We start from the raw sequence: 20,718 nt of genomic DNA on the forward strand, positions 1-20,718 counted from the left end.
TCTCTCTCTCTCTCTCTCTCTCTCTCTCTCTCTCTCTCTCTCTCTCTCTCTTTCCTTTAAGAAAGTGATAGCACAGGATGGGAGGTCTTCCTACCCCCTCCCCGTTATCATTGGTATCACTATTACATGGGAACCTCCTCACTTATAAACCTACATATTATGAACCTCATTCTTGTCAGCGCTACATATTGTGGACCTCATTCTTGTCAACGCTACATATCACCCTCCTACATATCAGAATATACGTATAAACTGACATATGATCCCACTTACATTCTAATGCGACATAGTAGATGTAATCCTTCTGCTTATCAATGGTACATCGTCCAGGCCTGTACAAGAGTAGACAGACGCTCCCTCCCTCCGCCGAGCAGGAGCACAATAGTAGACAGGCGCTTCCCCTTCGCCGCCGCCGGCCAGGAGCCAGCACTGTGATCCTGCAGAGGGGCGCTAGCGGCACGCCCCGCCCTGCCATGCTTGTCAACACAGCATCTCTCTGATGCGGGCGTCACCCTTCGTCACACGGTCTCACGACCTCTCTGATCCTCCAACATACTCACGGTGCTCACAGTGTGGCATTGTTACTACCCTTGAGCGCGAAGATATAACCTTAAGTGTGACGCACTGGTTACGACCCCTGAGCACACGACAATAGGACTCGTGTGTGTGTGTGTGTGTGTGTGTGTGTGTGACGGCTAGGTTACGAGTCTTGAGCACGACGGTACGACCCATCGTATATGACGGTCTGGTCTCTGACCTGACCTGTTAAAGACCAGGCATGGTCGGAAATAGCTGTTAGAGGACCAACCTCCGTCCTGCTCCGAGGTTCTTTTATACACGTCTTGTCATTCAGTTGTGAATGGTGGTGGTGGCAGTCTTGATGCCTGTCATGGAGGGTCGTCAGGGCGTCGGATCGACCCTGCACCATCGCCAACACCACTTGTGTCGTTATTACTACCATGACCACTTAACAATAGCGCCATGTCATGTCACTTCCATTACTAACACCACCAGTCCTCACCATTATCACCACCACAGTCCTCACTGCTACAACCGCAGTCCTCATCGCCAGCACCACAGCCAGTCACCATTACATTTAGGGCATCATTCATTCCCATATTTTCCTTAGTTACATGGTCGGAAAACGAATCCCCCCTCCTCCCTCTTTATGCTTCAGTGGCGGATAATTTCCTGGGTAGATGTCGTGACTTGAGCGTGCTTGTATTTGGGTCATACGTGGAGAATCTATTTTCGTTTGGAAAAATCGCACGCAATTCTTTTGTCGTCCCGCTTGCGACGGAAGTTTAGTTTGAGCGTCGGGTTATCGGGGTCGATCTCTGTATCCGTGCCCGTCCGTTGGGAGTGGTGCCATATCGTGAGTTTGTATTTTTCTCACGAAAGCATTGATTCCCATGGATTTTTTTAGTGAGTGTGTGTGTGTGTGTGTGTGTGTGTGTGTGTGTGTGTGTGTGTGTGTGTGTGTGTGTGTGTGTGTGTGTGTGTGATGTGGAGGTATTGGGTACGGGTATGAAGAGAATGGCTGAATTGAAGGTACAAGTACCAGTAGGTGAGAATCCAGTATTTATGGGGTAAACACGTTATTTCAAACCACCATTAATAAAAGAAAAATGGCATTAAGTGGCTCAGGAATAGGAAAACACCTGATTTTAAGGTAGGTTGAGTGAAGTTTTGGATCAGTGATGTTTCGGAACATCATACCTGTCCACAGTGCCTGTGTTTAGACCTGTGGTACACTTGTGTCTGGTTTAAGTACCTAAAGCTCTTGGTTTGATATCCATCGGCATACGGACGGTATCTAGGAGGCCTTCCTGTATGTGACTTTGAAGCAAAAATGCTCGTCTGAGGTTATGTATGGTAGGCAAAGTTGATGAAGTTTGTAACTGTATCTTGTAAGGTTGGATGGGAGGTTCTTTGGTTGGTGTAAGAAAGTAAGGTTGATTGGTAGATTGTGTATGGCTGTTAAGGTTGATTATATTTTTTTTTTTTTTCCAAAAGAAGGAACAGAGAAGGGGGCCAAGTGAGGATAATCCCTCAAAGGCCCAGTCCTCTGTTCTTAACGCTACCTCGCTAATGCGGGAAATGGCGAATAGTATGAAAGAAAGAAAGAAATATATATATATATATATTATATATATATATATATATATATATATATATATATGTATATATATATATATATATATATATATATATATGTATATATATATATATATATATATATATATATATGTATATATATATATATATATATATATATATATATATATATATATATATATATATATATATATATATAGTATTAAAAGTCGAAAGTTGAGGGATCAAGGAAACTGGGAAAACGAGGACGTAATGGAAGGATAGAGACAGAGATGCGTTGAGGGATCAAGGCCTGAATATTCAGGAAGGTTTTGAAGCGTGTATGGGTTTGTGAAATTGACCGATATAGGGAACGACGCTCTGTCAGTGGGCTAAACCAAGAAGGCAAATGAGCGGTCTAGGGAAACCGGGGAAAGATCTTTAGGCCAGTGTTGTGGCTGGGGGTCTTTTAGTGCGGTTTTCGAGTGAATGTGCATGAATGATGCCATTCTTCGTCTTCCTGGCATTGATACACCCTCGCCTAAGGTGACATTACACCCGCGGTGTAACACCATGCTGGCGGAGACCGATCACACACACACACACACACACACACACACACACACACACACACACACACACACAGGACTCATAGGAATATATATATATATATATATATATATATATATATATATATATATATATATATATATATATATATATATATACGCTAGTAATAGAGTTAAAACAACAAGGCCTCGTGCTTAGTAATAAGACCAAGTCCATTAAACTTGGAAGTTGTGCAACCCAGCCGGGCGGCGGAGGCCAAGTGTGAAACTTCATCCGGCGGGCCAATCGTGACGCGCGGCCCCGCGTCCACACGACAGAGCTTGGGATCTTGCCTCACCGGCAGCCCGTCCGTACCCTCTGACGGAGCCTCGCGTGCTTGTTTTATGCATGCATGTGTCGTGCCGTCAGGTCAGATCGGAATGTCAGCACGTTCCGTACATGCTGTGATCGGTTGACAGCGAACAACGGTGCCACGCGCGATGTTGGCAGGTGCAACCAGGAGGCACTGCGATGTACGTCGCCTGGCAGCGGGTCAGGCAAAACTAATGGGCTTAGACTAGAGGAAGGGGGGCATGGGAGAGAGAGAGTGTGTGTGTGTGTTCTTCTTGAGCTGGGTAATATGATGGGTCTGGCCGCAGGAGCCGGCGGGTCGCACCCAAATATACCTCTGACAGCAGCAGCAGCAGCAGCATCGGCCATGGCTGGCATGACGTCACCGCCTCACCTGGGCTAGCCGGCGCAGCCACTAGGGTGCGCCGCTGTCTCCTCTACTTTCCCCTGCTTACTAGCCTAAGTTTATTACTCCCTGTCTCTTGGTGTTTTCAAAATAGGAATGAACTCATTCACAGCGAAGTTTCGTTCAAGTTTTATGTTTTAGTTTATGGTGTTTGTTATTGGGTTAAGAAAGCAGTAGCTGGTAACGTCTCGCATGTTAGATAGATGTATGCTCAGACTTTCTCGGGTGTGATGTTCATCGACTTGAGTATCTTATTTTCATAAGGATTAATGCGGACAGATCCCAGTAAAACCATCATTTGTGTGAGGATATTTCCTGTCTCGGCACAAGCCTCAGCCGCCATCTGTAACGCTGCAGGAAATGTCACATCGGTTTCATTTTGTTTCGTCACAGTAAGCAGGTGCCTGTGTGCACTTTTGTAACGGAATGAAATATTTCTTAAACTTATCTTTAAACCTTAGAGAACGAATGCTGAGCATACTGCCCCGTGATGGATGAAAATGGGAAATGTTGTCTTGTATGCGCATGGCAAAGAGTGGCAGGTTGCCAACGGCTGAATACTGTTGACGACGTGAAAGTAACTGAACGCCATATTACATGCTTCTTTATTTCCATGTCTTCACTGCGTCTAAAATAGTTACAGATGAAAGAAATGTAACCAAATTTAACCGAAGAGTTCCCAGGACAGCCGAGTTATGCAGCACTTGGCAACTAGTGCGCAGTGGCGGCCGGAGCCAAACCCATATTTCCCGCCCAAACAGTTGAGCGTCGTCATGCGCAGTGGGAGGATGGCTCGGCCGACACCAAAACATGAGAAAGTTTAAAGGGACAGCCGTGGCCACGTAGGGTGTTGCGGAGGTGCGACTAAAATGTGATAAATGAAGTAGCAGCTTACCGCACGTGGCGATAAGGCTTTTAAACATGGGAGAACTACCTCTCAGTCCTAAGAAAAACATGAAGGTAAGTCTAGATATGGGAAAATAGCTCCCATATTTTTCGATGCATGGCTGTCTGGGGGTACGGGGGAAAGAAGTGACTCGAATGGCCAAAGCCATTTCTCAAGGACAGGTTTCGCCTACCGTACTGAATGACATGACTGGATATCAAGTCACTGTTGGAGAGGAGGCTGTATGCGTGCCGTTGTGAGTGTTAATACCGTCATGTGCCACTTCTCAGGCCATGATAGAGACGTATCGAGGAATGTCATCGATCGCGGCCACCTCGCCCCTTTTCGAGTGAGGTTTCGGCACAGCACAGCCGCAGGTCACAGTGACTACACCCGATATGCCAACCATTTCCTACCGTTACACTCGGTGCCACATCGTACATGACGTCACTTCTGCAAAATCCAGCCACAACGGCCTCTTGCAGTATTGAACTCGCCTGCCAGCAGGTTACCAGCTGTTATCTACGTTATTTAAACAGATCCTTATACTATCTAATACTCCTGAATGTGGTGCTAGAGAGCTGGCTTTTAAATTATCATGTTTTTGAAACACCAGTGAACGGTTAGACCCCAGACCCAGACAGCTGTGCGGCGGAACACCTGCGGCACACGTGCTGCACATGTGTACATGACGAAACCAACCACCAGAATTGTACCACATTCGTACGTAGATACGTAACATGTTCATTCGACAATTGCCAAACCAACAACGTCCCTTACAGAACCACCCTAAACAGCTGCCTTAACTGAATCAACGCAGTAACGGAAAGGGAAGGGCGGGGTCGAGGAGCATCAGCTGGGGAGATGCTGGTGCGGAGGGAGAGATGCCTCCCTCAGATCAATACCAGTGGTGGGGCCAGCATCCAGGGGCCACCACCCCGCCCGCAGAGACATTCATAACATTCAGCCTCACACACGATCCTGAGGAATTTACATGCTTGATAATAGACTTGGAAAGCGTCCGTTTTGGAGTTTTCTTTGAGAGCTTCGATTACATACGAACGTATATATATATATATATATATATATATATATATATATATATATATATATATATATATATATATATATATATAGTGGAGCATCATCCTTGAATATGAAGGTTTACTATCAGCATCTATTTCTGAAGTGGTAGGTACACTGTAACATAAGCGTGTTACAGAAACTCAGGTTTTCATTATGATATCGAGCAGAACCCGAAACGTTTTGGAAGTCAGCTGGCGTTTAAACAAACACGTCGGCCGTTGATACGCTACACAAGCGGCGGGTGACTGGCCACGCAAACAGGGACAGTCATCTTCGGGACACGTGCCCCGCGGATAAGATCTAGAGCATGGTCGATGCCCGCGCTATTGATACGTGTCTATAATGGCCGGATGGCCCAGGGAGCGTGTGTATCATGTGTGGGAGAGACAAAGATGAGATACATGAGCGGTCGCTTTAATCTTCATCGAGTGGTTGGACGAGTTAGCTACGTAATGCCCTCATTATCAAGACTTGATTTGTAGTCTGCAAACTTATTAGAACTTCGCAGTACCATTAATCCCTCAGAACGAAACGAATTAGAGTGAAATATGACGACCAGAAAGAAAATATCTAGTAACGTCCGACCCCCTACATACAATGCGAAGCGGTTCGTGGGCACCACGGAAGGGTCTGTGGGGTCTGGCTGTGGATAGACGGTTGTGGTTAAGGTGCAGACTACTTAAACGGCGAGAGAGTGGATGTGAGCAAATGAGGCCATTCTTCGTCTATTCCTGGCTCTTCCTTGCCGTCGCGGTAAACTGCGAAAAAAAAACGAGACAAAAGAATGAATATTGATAATACGAAGAAACATAATCCGGAAAACATCAGGAGAAATGACAAGCAGAAACTAAGGTCGGTTGTACATAAATGTGGGATCGAGATCAATGTTTGCCGCTGTGGGAAGATTTTGTGAGAGGGAGACAGAATCAAGATATAGTGAGAGCTAGGAGGGTAGAGGAAATGTAAGATTAGAACAGATAAACACATCCCCCGGGTGATGTGTAAACACATCCCCTGGTTGATATGTAAACAGATATGGTTGGCAGATAAACTAGCCAGCCCCCAACACACCCACACGAGCATTATACCAAAACAAAACGGAAATGCGCGACGGGCCGCACCAAACAAGCAGATTTAATAAAGATGATAATACCATGGATTGAGTCGCATAAAAAGTTGCGTCTGATAGCACTCAAGGATACACGATCACTTGCATAACTCAGTAAAATGAATATATATGAGTATATCCATTCCCGTATTCAAGGGATGGATTAAGTACATACACAACCGTGCACATTCCTTGGAAGTTTATGTTGTACAACACTGGGTTCCTTAGTGGCCGTATTAAGTTGACCAAAAAATTATCATTGATGGTTCGTCCAGTCTGGTCCCCCTGTGGTGGCAGAAAATGAAGCAATTGTACCTTTGGTCGACCCAAATAGTACTCAGGGCTCCGCAGCAGAGAACGTCGCGGACGTATTTCCACTCGGCTTCAGATTTTCATTCAACACAGAAGCAGCAGTGTCAGTTCAAGGAAAAGACCAGCTCAGCACATTTGCTGGGTGTAGATGTAAGGCTTCAGTCACCTTGCGAGCGGCAGAGGAAGTAGAAAACGAGAAGAAAATGCTCCACGCCTCTTACGAACGCCAATGTAAGAAAGAAAATGAAACTACATTTTTTGTGGCAAGTGACTAAATCTGAGATCTGTAAAGTCACTCATTTGAATTACCATAATGCTTTTTGAGAGAAGGTGCTAATGATCTTTCGGTATACAGTTCATGTAAACGAACAAACAATAGAATTATGATTACGTTTCTGGAAAAGTCCAGAAACCAAATAGCTGCTACTGCCCAATAATTACAACAGAAAGAACCGCTGAGTAGGCATGAATATGTATGGATACAAAGTAATACGCGTTAGCTAGGCTTTGCTTGAGACTTAGGCAAATGTAGTAGGGGTAGGGAGAGGAAGCAGGAAGGGTGGGGACCTGAGGCGACAAACAAGATGGAAGCAGAGGCAGGAGGATGTTGGGCACGTAGCAGGAAGCCGTGAAACCCACCTCCACGTAGGCTATTGGTAACGTCCTCGGTGAAAACCTACAAACATTCCGTAATCTAGGAGGGCTTGTAACACTGCTTTGACACGCATCAGGCAGGACATGCCATAGCGTCTTCGCCTTACATGATATTGTTGTCAGTGGAGTTGGTAGGTTGACTAAAGTAGGGTGGATTTAGATATATTGTGTTTGAACACAGGTTACGAAACCCAGGCGATATAGAGGGAACATTTATCAGGGGTTGATAAGAGAATGAGCACCCTGAGAGATAAGGCCGATATAGTTTATCAGAAACTAGCTCAGCATTATCAGGTCGGGTTCGAGATGAAACCACAACCGTTACTGGTGCTGAGACTGCCAACACTCGGGGGTAGGGGGGGGGTAATAATGGTGGAAGTGAAGACGGAGATCAAGGAAAAACTCACTGATAAAAACAAAATGAGAAAACTAGAATCTAAAAATATCAGGAACGTCCGGCTTTCTTGTGAACTCTTTTTGTGCTGATTGCGTATTTTTTTTTTTTTTTTTTTTTTTAATGTTATCGATTTCCCTTACCTAGTGTGGAGCATCGCGTCGAACATAAACATACGACTTGGCTACGCTCCCAGCGTGTAAACAGTACCTGCGTCTAAATTTCAGCCCTTGGATGTAAACTTAGACCAACGCTTGCTCCTCAAACTAACAAAACGTGTACTAACGCTTGGGCCTGAACATTTTACCAACGCTTCCACCTAAACTTGGGTAACATTTACCTCAGTCTTAAGTAGAGTTAACGCTAAGGTATTTACAATATCCCTGATTAAGCTAATGAAAATATAAATTCTCGGAGACTGGAGAGAGATAAGTATACGTAATTATTATTATTATTACTTCATGTCGCGGAAGGGGTAAGCTCTCTCCCACTTAAGTTTAATGAGCGGATGTCTCGCGCCACTCACGTGCATGGTACAAAACAGTGCCTCAGAAAAGCATGCCCCACTTGTAAAGTCTCGAGCATTTCCCTCAATAAATACACTGAGCGAGATTGAAGGTCGATTTCTATCGTGAGAACGAAGTCCGACTGTCTAGTGTATTTATAGATATGTGTAATGCAGTTGGCACAAAGAACATAGTGTATGGGATGTAGTCATGACAACCTACACTCAGTGACAGCTTATCCTTGAAAAGCTGTGTATTTTTGACCATCACGTCATGCGCTCCTCACAAGAACCCCCCTCCCCTCCCTTCCCCTATTACACAAAGGCACCATTATTCCAGGCGACTGGTAATGCAAAACTTATGAAGTATCTTATATTTACCGCATGAAATATGATGGGAAATATCTTCCTATTTCCGGTAATTGTCATAAAGTTGATTAGGTATTTGCTCATAGATTTTAAGGGCACTTAAGGCGAAGATCATTGTTGCAGTGTTTAAGGTGGAAGAGGTATTGTCATTGTATAGAGACTATACAGGGTATGTCAATGTAATATTTACTTTAATGCTTTTTGTGGCAACTACTGTTTTGAAATGTATTTGTTGAGATACGTACGAGGGCAATAAAAACCGCGCGTTCACTTTAGGCACCCTTGTAATGTCCTTAGAAGTAGAATACATTCCTCACATACACGAGGCCTAGCTAGTGCTACAAAGTTGGAGGGTAGAATATTGGATGTGGTAGGTTGAACCGGACAGCCAGCCACACTAAGGATATCCGGGGTGGCGTGGTGCCCCAGCCCACCCCCTCCATGCCGGACGACCTCCTTAAGGCTTCTGTTCTCGACCTTGTTCTGCATGCAAACGGAGGAATAGGTGCTTAGCCTGACTTTGGACACTTGTGTATAGGGGACAGATGGAAGAAGGATCCTTGTGTGGACGGTACATGATATATATTTAAGGGGAAAGATGGTTGGTAACCCATGCAGCAGCCTCGTTTTTCAGTGGCTTTTGCGTTAGGCATGTGGAGTTTAGGGGAGAGAGATAATTATCCTCGGCATTACTGTGGTGTTGCTGGGTGCCGACCGCTGACCCCGCTGGTTTGTTTGCTTGTTGGGCGTTGGAAGGCTTATGCTGATGGCATCTTGTAGAACATGCTCGTGCCAGTATCAACTTATTTATATATATATATATATATATATATATATATATATATATATATATATATATATATATATATATATATATATATATATATATGGTTAGCTGTGGGCAGGTTAAAGTTGAGGCAATTGCGTTGCCTATTGTCCCGCCAAGAGTAAGGGAAATTTCATTTACCTGCAAACATTTTTTCACCCCAGTTATTTATCCCTGTTATACGGATATACGTTTATGAGAAACTTCAACTTTCCATCATTCAGGATCCTTCAATTACGGCATCTTTTGAAAAATCGTTAAACCATAATTTGGAAAATCGTAGTTACGTGCTCCCAAAATCCTATCACTTCTCTCTTCTTCAGGATCTTACCTGTAGTGTAAGAATTAAGTTTCTAAAATTTTGTTCTTGAGTTGTGCTGGCAAAAACATTAGTATCGCATGCACTTTTGCACTGGCGTGAACAGAAATAAACCCTTTTTGAATTAAATCTACGAAGAAAATCTTGACTTTCAATACATACACTTCCCTCAATACACACACTTCCTCGAACAGTGAGTGAACAAGATAGCGCAAGATGAGTTCCATTTCAGTGAAAATCGAATAACGAAGCGTTGTTGCTCAGCGTTCCCTGATTACACAGGTTTTCTTTGGTGTTGTAGTCGACGCGTGCCAGGCCAGAGTGAAGGCTTCTAACAAAGTGATACAGGGTACAGCTTATCTGGCAGTGTTGGTACTAGAGTGGTACAGGTTACATCGGAGCCCTTAGAGTTGTTGTACTATCCGTTCAGTCTGTTTGAGTTGATGCTGGGATAGAACAAGGTAAATCGGAGCCGCTAATGTAAGTTAATGGTTCATCCTGCCACAGGGTACGTTGAAGCTGATAGGGTATATCCTGGCTGATAGGATAGATATATAAAGTATATTCCAGTAGGTAAGGTGGGTTATGAGGTGACAGGTTGCGTCTGAACTGCTGGGGTTGTAGGGTACAAATGAACCGCTGGGTTGGTGAAGGATCCGTGTCAGCCGTTGGGGTTGATAATGGGATGTTGTTAGGTCTGAATAAACCACTAGGGTAGGCGATAGGGGTACATTCGAACAGCTGGGGTTAGTGCACGGCACATCTGTGCAATTAGAATTGATTATGACGTGCTGTAAGCTTCGCTTGAGTTAATACAGGGTACAGCTGAACCCCTTGGCTACTAGGTGCTCAAGCTACATCTTGAGTTGGTGTTGGTAGTGTAGCTCATACGGCAACCGTTAAGGGTTGGTGCTGGGGTGTTGCAAAACACGTGAGGCATCAGGGTTGGTGCGGGTTGGATCAGAACCGTTGCTGTAGTATAGGGTGCATTTGAGTCACCACTGCACGAGGGTGGTAGAGGCTAGGTTGGCGAGGCGATTCAAACCGAGTAACGGATGTCCTCACCCCCTTAGTGTATCGCAGACCCGCCTGCACCTTTTGGAGCTGTCTGTTAGATCACTTTCACGTGATGCTCTGATTCGTTCAGTAGTAACATACTTTGACATGGAGTAATTAAGTGGAGTTGTTTAAAGATGACGATCTATATTGGTTCAGGCGTGGCGAAGAGCAGAGCACGGCTTAATGTGGCGGGTGGTTGTGTGGTCGGTTGTCGGGAGTGATGTTCTTTTAAACATGGCTACCAAGAGTGATGGGTTGGTTTATAAGTTCTTTGCTGATGGGATGAATGACTAAGAGTGACAGGTTGTTGATTGTAGTGTGGTGGAGGTGATGAGCTTCCAGCAGCTCATCGTCTTTTGGGGGTCGGTTTATGGTTGGAAAAGATTATTTTACACGGGAGAATTAGACTTGAGAAATTTTTATGTAACTTTCCCCATTCAGCAGATTATTAGCCCGCCCAGAACTGGCAATACATACTGGTCAGATGTGGTGGCAGGTGTGAATTAGTCACCCAATCATATTTGGTGGAAATCATACATGGATACGATAGTATTGTGTCGGTGGCGCCGTGAGGTTAGTCTCCCAACCGTATACGGTGGGAGTCATCCCAGGATAGACGGGTTTGCCTTAGTGACGAGAAGAGATTGGTCTCTCACCCATATTTGGTGGGCGTCATCCGTGCCGTATGTGGGGAACAGCTGTTTGGCGCTCCCACGCGCCTCCTCCCAGCCACAGAATTGCTGACAACAGATCTCTTCAACTGGCTTTTCTCTCGTAACCATGGAATTTTAGGCTAGTGGTCTACACTGCCAGATTTCTTGGAAATCAGTTTCTCTACGGCACTGCAAAAAAAAAAAAGTCGTTAATAGTCCGCAGTCAGACCGAACTGAAACTGAGCAATATATATATATATATATATATATATATATATATATATATATATATATATATATATATATATATATTATATATATATATATATATATATATATATATATATATATATATATATATATATATATATATATAATCACTCCAGGACCCCTTTTACTGAGTCCTTGCAGCTTCAAGGCTGCATTACGATCAGTAGCAAGGAAACTGCTCTTATGGAGTGAAAGTTCCCTGACGAAATAGTCATTTTCGTTCGCTGACTGATACAACATGAAGTAGGCTAACTTTTCATTTGCGGTGTAACCACGTTCAGACGGAATCCAATAACACCCATGGTACTTAGAGAGATTTAGTATGTAATGAGCTGATTAGAGACTAAACCGGCATGTATAGGATTAAGTTGGTTCATTATGGTGCCTAACCTGCCAGGGGAGCGTTGGCCTTGTTTTTGCTGGGGCGGCTGCTGATTTCATACGGTGGTAAACCACAAGAACACAGACCACTTACTGAGAGGGAGGGGGCCGTGGCTGGTTCCTCTCCACTACCAGTTGTGACCTGGAGGCCTCATTCGTGCCGCTGCAGCTAACCTTGTACCGACTATGTATGCATGTTAGAGGCAGGCCTGCTGTATTTTGGAAACCGCATACTGAGGAGTAAATTGATATGGGCATCTCACTTTGGCGTGGCCTTATATGTGAAAGTAAATGTAAAATTCATGAAGGTGTGAAGCTGGAGACTGCATACTAAGATGCGAGAGTGTGGATGGGAAGTATTCGTGGCGGTGACGACACCGCGCTTCCCCTCCCCTCCCCCCATGCCTGCCTCCCTGTCCGCCGCCGCCGCCGCGCACTTGTCTGCGAGGCAGGATAAACAACTGCCTCATCACACTCACCACAGGTGAACCTACGGCCCTAAGTCCGCTTGGAAAGTAAGAGGATGTCCTCAAGTAGGGGAGCATTCCTCAGGTAGAGTTTGTGATAAGTGTTGGCATATATCTTCCTTTGATCTCTGTGAATAAATGTTTTGTCATGTAATATGCGTTTTAATTGTTGAGTTTTTCTTCTTGAATATTTTTTTCGAAGTATTTCAGTATGAAATAAACAGAATATGTATCGAGTATTGTCTTTCTTTAAAAAAAAAAAAAAAGTGCTATTTATGTTCGTGATACACTAAGAAATACTGGCTGTGATGCATACAGCATAGTCTTCATACACCTTAGCTGCCGCTTTACGTGAAGCTTCAGGGTTGAGTGGTTTGGCCTGGGGTTAACGTTGTCAATTACATAAAGATAACCTACCATACAGGAGTTGCTAGGGAGCATGATGGTCCCTATGCAGGCGCTGATGGAACTGATAGGGAGGTTAGGTGGCGGGTGGGGCTTAATTGTACACTAATATTTCCTGCTAAAGACAATTGCAGCCGCGGGCCGCCCCTCCTACTGCAAGAGATTATTGCCTTCTCCAGGCACGTAACTTGTGGAAGGAAAGAGAATTGAATGCGATAATGAGGTGATAGGCAGGCAATGATACTCAAATATCTTTTCGTTTCATTTTTTTCTGCAGTTGTTTGCACAAGCACTAGAGTGCGAAGGAAGTTGCGTGTACTCAAGTTACCCTGAAACTTTTGATATAATCTTGAAACTTTTCAAAGTAAAAACGGAATGGTAAGAACAAGACTTTTATAGTCACGCAATGAGCTGGTCCTGGACTCATGTTTACGAACACCGCCCATGACACGTAAAATCTCAACGTGAAAGTGGCTGCAAGGATTTCTTGTATACTGGTAGAGGTCTGATTTAGCATAATGGCGGGTTTTTTTGTGTTGTTAAAATAGGAATAGGCTGACAGCTGGTACATTAATGGTCGAGTGACAGTTCTGACCCAGATTTAAACCACTTCTTTGCTACTTTTAACTTGTAACTACAAAAAGAGTACTCTTGAACTACTCTCGACATCTGTAATATCGTCTAGTGACGAAAGAGGAGTTCATCAGTTCCCTCCCTACTAATGAAATTAGCACAGCTGTGGTGTGAGAGCCCTTGGGAAAGGGTCCTGGGATATATATATATATATATATATATATATATATATATATATATATTAACTAGTGTACGTGTATTGCACAACAGTACTTCTTTTTTCTGTCATTGTTACGTGACATTATCAAATACTATAAGTGTATGTCGCGCTTGTGGTAGATATTTTTGTTTTATTTATTACTTAAGCACGGCGATTTTATTGGCCTTAAGAAGCCTGGCCGTTATATCCAGGGACTGGGCCGTTGTGCACATTGGATTAATAGCAGCTTTGCGTAAGAGTTCTGAGCTGCTGTGGTCGGTTGTCCCTCGTCAGTTTACTTTTACATGAAAGCTTAATTCGGATGGTGGAAGTGTTCATGACAAAAATGCTTGTGCCCTTGGTAATAGTCCTTTTGTCTTTGACAGTTGTACGTATGTTCTTGATATTGTTTGTGTCCTTGACAGTTTTGTTTTTCCAAGACAATGGTGCTTTTGTTCTTGACAGTTGTGCTTGTGTCCACAATAGTGCTTCTGTTCTCAATAGTAGTGTTTGTGTCCTCAATAATGCTAGTGTTCTTGACAAGTGATAGTGCTCTTTTTATGTTGAAGGCTCCAGTCACGGACAATGGTCCACATCTTGAAAATATTGCCAACGGTTTTGACTGCAGTGCTTGTGTTCTTGACAAGTGCTAGTGTTCGGGCAATAGTGATAGTGTCCTGAACAATAGTGCTGGTGTTCTTGAAAATGCTTCTCCGTGTCTCTTTCTTTGGACAAAAATTTGCCCAAAATGTGAACGTCTCTTATTGGACCATTGCAGGTAGAGATGAACGTATTACATCAACTAGCTTTTTTTTCGTTTTCATGTATATTCAACTTGCATTATGTGTTAACCAAAACGTAGTGGTGATTATCTGGACGTTTAATTTTCAGGCTCATTTCGAATTAACCTTCAGATCTTCATATGCGGTTTGCAAACATTTCCTCGTGTTTACTTTTAAAACTTAAGGGTGACAGTGAAGTAAAGGCATGTACTGTACCTCTCACATACCAGTATGTTCAGAGGAATGAGCAATAGGTTCGGAAGTCATGGGAACTCCTCTAAAGCCTTAAACACGGATATTATGGTCACCAACCTGCTATTAACGCATTTGTGATTGTTAACAACCTACTGCTAGCACTCAGGTTGTGACAGCGTTACCAACCTACTGCTAGCCATCACGTAACAGCGTTACCAACCTACTTTAACACTCATTTGACAGCGTAATCGCTCTATCGCTAACACTCGTTGTGATAGCTTTACCAGCTTACTGCTGACACTCAGTTTGTGACACCACACCAGCCTACTGCTAACACTTATATTGTGAAAGCATTACCATAACTAATTGTCGCTGATAAGACAATGTACTTTTTCTTACCTAGTTTGTCTTCGGTTCTATAGTTTAACGTCTGTAATTATTGTCACTTTTATCGCCGTTCATAATCCTGTTTGTATTGTCCATCACTTAATGGCTTCCTCACCCGAGGAGTATTTCCCATGTCTTTTCCTCCGTCTTGCCCACCAGAATCCTTTGTTATTGGGCTTATTTCCTTACACAGTACAGCTCTTTCCCTCTCAAGGCTCAGCCTTGCTGCCTTTAAGACTCCGCGATTCCTACATCCCGCCAGTTGTCATTCGTTGTCATCCTGTAGTTGTATTTAGTAAAGTATAGATTTTTTTTACTTTTTTATAATGATTAGAATAGACATTTCTATATTACTGCTCGGTATATTCTGGATCATATACGTAATGCTCAGTAATTGCTAATCCCTTTCACCAGGGTTTGGTTACGGAACATTACGATATGGCTTTTCCTTCCTACCAACTCTTCAAGTTTACCCCTGTTACTTCCTGTTCTGCTTCACGCGTCCTCATTGCCCTCCACTTGGCGGCTTGTCTGTAAACTCACCCTGGCGTGTCTGGTGGTGTTATAACATCCTCAAGGTATCACCCGTAATACCACCTTTATTTAGTCGTGTATCTCCTGCCATATTACAGTTTAGTTTCAGGGGTTCGCCGCTTCTTTCGTGTATTTTTAGAAATTTCAGGTCAACGTGAATATCTTATCAGGGTATAGTATGTTTTATAGCAAAAGGTTAACGTGTAGTTGTTAGCTTAATTTATTCTTCTCTTCTATGTGCTGTGAAGACTGATTATCGTTTCCGATAGTGTCCAATAACATGGCAGAAAATTGGTCACCTTATGCCCGTGGTGCATAGTCGAAAATTGGAAATTCCTTTGCTTTTGGCCTGACCGCTTATCTGCGTTGCGACTCTGCTCGTTGTGGCCTAGCATGAACTAAGCTCCGGAATTAACTGGTTTGTCCTGTCTAAATAGTGCACTTGACTGGCTTCAGTTTCCATTTTGGATTTATACTTAATTGTGCTCACTTGACCTTGGTTTTGCACTTCACTGGCCTCACTTAAGCCCGTACCAGAACTAGGATCTGCACATGAGCGGCCTCACCTGAGCAAGGGGAGAGGTTGTTTAAACATTACAATGCGGCTTTAAAGAAGTTAAAATATAAACTTCGCAGGGTGTACCGAAGCTACCGTCTACAATTAGCTTTGCTTCATTTGAAGTAGGATCCCTCATTAGGTGTCTGAACTAGAGGCCGGAAGTACGTACATAGTACGTTAACTCGGTCCCATTTGAGCTAGGAACTACTTTACTGTAACCTTACTCAAATTATATTAAGCACTTATATGGTCTTGACTAGGTTATACTGTACTCCTGGTCATACTGTAGCTACATCTGCAGTTAATTGGCTTTTCTTAAGCTATAATCATCCCTTAATAGAGATATAACCAACACATACTGGCTTTGCATGATTGAGGCCCTGCACAGTGGCCGCATTTTAGCTGAAATGGTTATAGCTAAATCATATTTTTCAGTTTACTCTCCTTACTCAGATTCAGCCCCTTCATTTATGTAAAAGCCATTTTTGGTCGTTAAATGCCTTTCCTAGAACAGTGTAGGCTCTTCAGTGGCCTTATCAGAATTGGGTCTTGCACTTGTATTGTTTATATGGAACATTTATTTAGTGTAAGGAAAATCAGTAAATGTATTTTTTTAACTAATCTTTACTTATTATTGTATGATTACAATGGGTAACTTATACAGTTTTCTTATTGCATAAGCATTATCTGCACGATTCTAATTAAGTGCTCTTTATTTCAGGGAAAACTATGCTTTTGTTTCATCGGCTTATGGTAACATATTTCTTTATCAGATTTTCTGAATGAATGATTTTACATAGCCCCAATTTTTTATCTATTTACTTTATAACCACAGTTACTGAAACACAATGTACACTACTGGCTTTGTTCTTTTATGAACTTAGACAAGACAAAAGTAAAACAAACCTACACTGCTAACTTATTTCGTTTTTTGAACCGTAACTAGACAGACTTAAAACATTACATACACCACGAACTTATTCTCTTTTATGAATCATGATTATACAAAATTTGAACACAACACCTGGTAATCTGCTGTCAGTCGATCTGTGATTTGCTAGCTAGCAGAATAAACTGAGTAAAGATTGTACAGAGATAATATTATTCCTTAAAGGCAAGGTTTGCAGTTGCTAGTTATTTGATGGCTAAGTATGGTGTAGTTAGTGAGTTCAGGAGGAACTAAACTAATCACATCGGTATTGCAGGTGCTGGTAGGAGAGGCGGCATGGTCCGGGGAACGCGTGTCAGAGCTTCGGCAGTTGGCTCGCCAGATCCAACTACATGTGGCAGAAGACACTGCTCAGGACACACCTCTTGTAGCTGAGGTTGAACGACTGGGATTCAGAATTACCAACCTGACAGAGGCCATTAGTCAACTAAGTAGCAATTTAGCACTACAGGTGGATGCTGAACAACAGCAGCAACAGGAAGCTGCCTTGCAGAAGCTCCATGCTGGCATCAGTGGGGCACATACACTGTTGGCTCTGCCTGAACCAGGAGGGGATGAAACAGCAGAACGAGCTGTCCAGCTTCAAGACCAACTTGTGACTCTGGGTGGTTCTGGCGGCCCCATTGTTGAGACTAGTCCTCCAAAAGTGGTAGAGGCATGGCAGATTGCAGTTCGTGACACTCATTCTCGTTATGAGCAAGTAGTAGCAGGTCTTGGTGGTGATGATGAACAGCTTGCAGCTGCACTGACAACCTGGAAACAGTATGTGGATAGTGTGGAAGCAAGCATGAATGCACCAGCCCCTGCTTCCCGTGAGGGTTTGCATGAAGCATCCCGCCTTTGTCAGGTGCATCGTTCTATCCTCACCACACAAACTAATGTTTTATCAGCGCTACAGGAACAGGCACATCAAGAGGATGCACCTCCTCGAATTAAAGACTTACAGGGCCGACTTCGAGAGCTCATCTTACGCCACAAAACTGTTCTTACTACAGTTAGTGAGCGGGAGCAGATTCTCCTTCAAACTATTGCCACATGGGAAACATATCGAGTCAAAGTAGCACAGTTGCAAACTTGGATATTGGCATTGGAACAGGAAAAGCAAGGACTCCAGCTAAGACAAGTTGCTCGTCGACGACTTGACAAGGTTATCAGTAGATTGCAGTCCTTGCTAGAACAACTGGGTCGAGGAGGTGAACAGGTAGAGGATGTTGCAAAACTTTGCCAACAATTAGTGTCATCTTGTGATCCAAGTATCCACTCCATCTTGAAGGCAGAGTTAGCATCCCTCCAGCAACGGGTGACCAACATGCGTGCTGGTGTGGAAACGTGGCTAAGTTACCTAAGCAGAAGCTCTGATCTGTGGCGACGCTATGAGGAAGTATACACAAAACTCCACTCAATCCTCAGTGAGCTACAGTCTGGATTGTCAGCAGATTTACCATCTGATTTCAGTAGTGTGCAGGGGGCTATCAAGAAGTATCATGAAACTACAGCTTCTTTAGAAGCTCTAAGTGGTGATCTATCATTGTTGAGAACCACTCGTGAAGAGATGGTAGATTCACTGACTCCAGCTGATCTTCGTATAGTAACCCAACGAATGTGGCGTGTTACTCAGTTACAGGCGGAACTACTCCATCAGTACAGACTAAGGATTAGTACTCTGGAGGATAGACTGGAACTGTGGCAGCTATATGATACAAGATATCAACAGTTCCTTGCTTGGGCTAAGGCCATGGAAGCTAAAATTGATGGCACCTCAGAACAGTACATTGACTCGCTTATAAGAAAGCTTGAACATGACTATCAAGAAGATATCAATACAAAGAGCATTGAAAAACGTTGGCTTATATCTGAGGGTGAAGAATTAATTTCTTGTAGTAATGAAGATCAAGCTGTTGACCTAAAGAAAAAAGTTGAGACCATTGAGACAACTTGGAAGCATATCCATGATAAGTGTAACAGTAGAAAGCAGAAACTTCAAGACATTGTTACCACCATCAACAAAGCTGAAGTCACATTGGCTGAGCTGAAGGAATGGCTCTTCTTGATTGAGAAAAAGCTCTCAAGTCCTGTAGTCTTCCAGAATAGCTCAAAGAAGGAAATAGACCGTCTGCTAGAAGCTGAAGAGGAGGTAAGAAAGGAGATTGAGAAACAGAGTGGAACAATTTCCTCTGTGTTGAACCTTTGTGATATGGTTATCCGTGACTGTACAGAATTTGATGCGAATGGTGACACAGATTCTCTTCAGGAGGCACACCACAACCTTGAGAGGCGATGGGGTGAGATCTGTACTCGTTCTGCTGAAAGAAAAGTATTTATCCAGAAGACCTGGAAAATGTGGCAGGAGCTGATTGAAGTTAATACATCGTTTGTAGATTGGTTGACAGTGATGGAATCGAGAGTAAGCAGTTTATCCACCTCTTCGACACTTATACCATACAGTAATATTGAAGAGAGGGTAGCCACAGTCCATGAGCTACAACCATTGATCCATGACCAAACACTCCAGTATGAAAATCTTAACCAAAATTACAGAGTACTGGCACGGCCTTATGGGAGAGAGAACAGATTAGACCAAGCACATGAAATCCGAACAATGGTCAAAACTTCTAATACAAGATTCCACACTCTTAGTTACCACGTTACAATTATACTAAGACGTCTAAGGTATAGTCGAAGATTGTATGAAGAATTTGAAAGCACACGAGACCAGTTGATGGCTTGGTTAAATGATTTTGATCTCAAAATTTCTGAATATGAACATCGGTCTCATGCAGATCTTGAACATAAGAAGAGAGCTCTTCTGGAACTGGTGGCTGAATATGAGAGACACAGTGGAGATTTGAAAAACTTTGATGACTTGATTACTTACCTTTTCCAGAGAAGCTGTTATTCTGATTGTACAGCCATAGAAGAAAGTCTTACTGAGTATTGGATAACAAGAAAACTCATTCATACACGTCTGCTGGCCCTCCAAGAAGCTATTGAAATTGAAATTACTCAGATCACAATGATCACTACAACAACTACAACACAGATAGTTGAAACAACTCGGGAGACATTACGACTATCTGAAGAAAGAGCACTGCAGGACCAGGAAGATGATGATTACAGAGTCCCTCTAGTGTCAGATGCTGAGCTGGACAACTTAGAACCCACTCTCAGTCCAACAGATGTGTCCCTGATTGGTGCTGTGGGTGGTAGATCCTTGGCTGTGGAGATGCGAGTGGCTCTAGATGAGAGTAAGAGACTTTTGGCACAACTGGAGGAAGGTCTGAAATGCCCCACACCACAGGGTGCCGAAGTAGACAAGATGTACTACTCATTCGTAAGTGTTCTCTTACAAAACGGGTTATTGTGGTGCATAATCTGATATTTGGAATTATGAGGTAGTGTTGTTTTTAAATCTCATTGGAAGAAGTATGTCTAATATTGAATCA

At 43.3% G+C, this 20,718-nt stretch overlaps 1 protein-coding gene across 1 annotated transcript in view; it reads left to right on the plus strand.

Moving 5' to 3' along the window:
* The window catches only part of LOC139747586 (uncharacterized), a 333,338-nt gene that overhangs the window by 307,091 nt on the left and 5,529 nt on the right, over positions 1-20,718 (plus strand). The window contains exon 61 of the mRNA XM_071660031.1: positions 17,532-20,606. Coding sequence (XP_071516132.1) covers positions 17,532-20,606 — 3,075 coding nt within the window. The remainder of the gene's footprint in view (positions 1-17,531; positions 20,607-20,718) is intronic.

Source organism: Panulirus ornatus, chromosome 5 (assembly GCF_036320965.1).
Source record: "Panulirus ornatus isolate Po-2019 chromosome 5, ASM3632096v1, whole genome shotgun sequence".
Classification (NCBI taxonomy): Eukaryota; Metazoa; Arthropoda; class Malacostraca; order Decapoda; family Palinuridae; genus Panulirus; species Panulirus ornatus.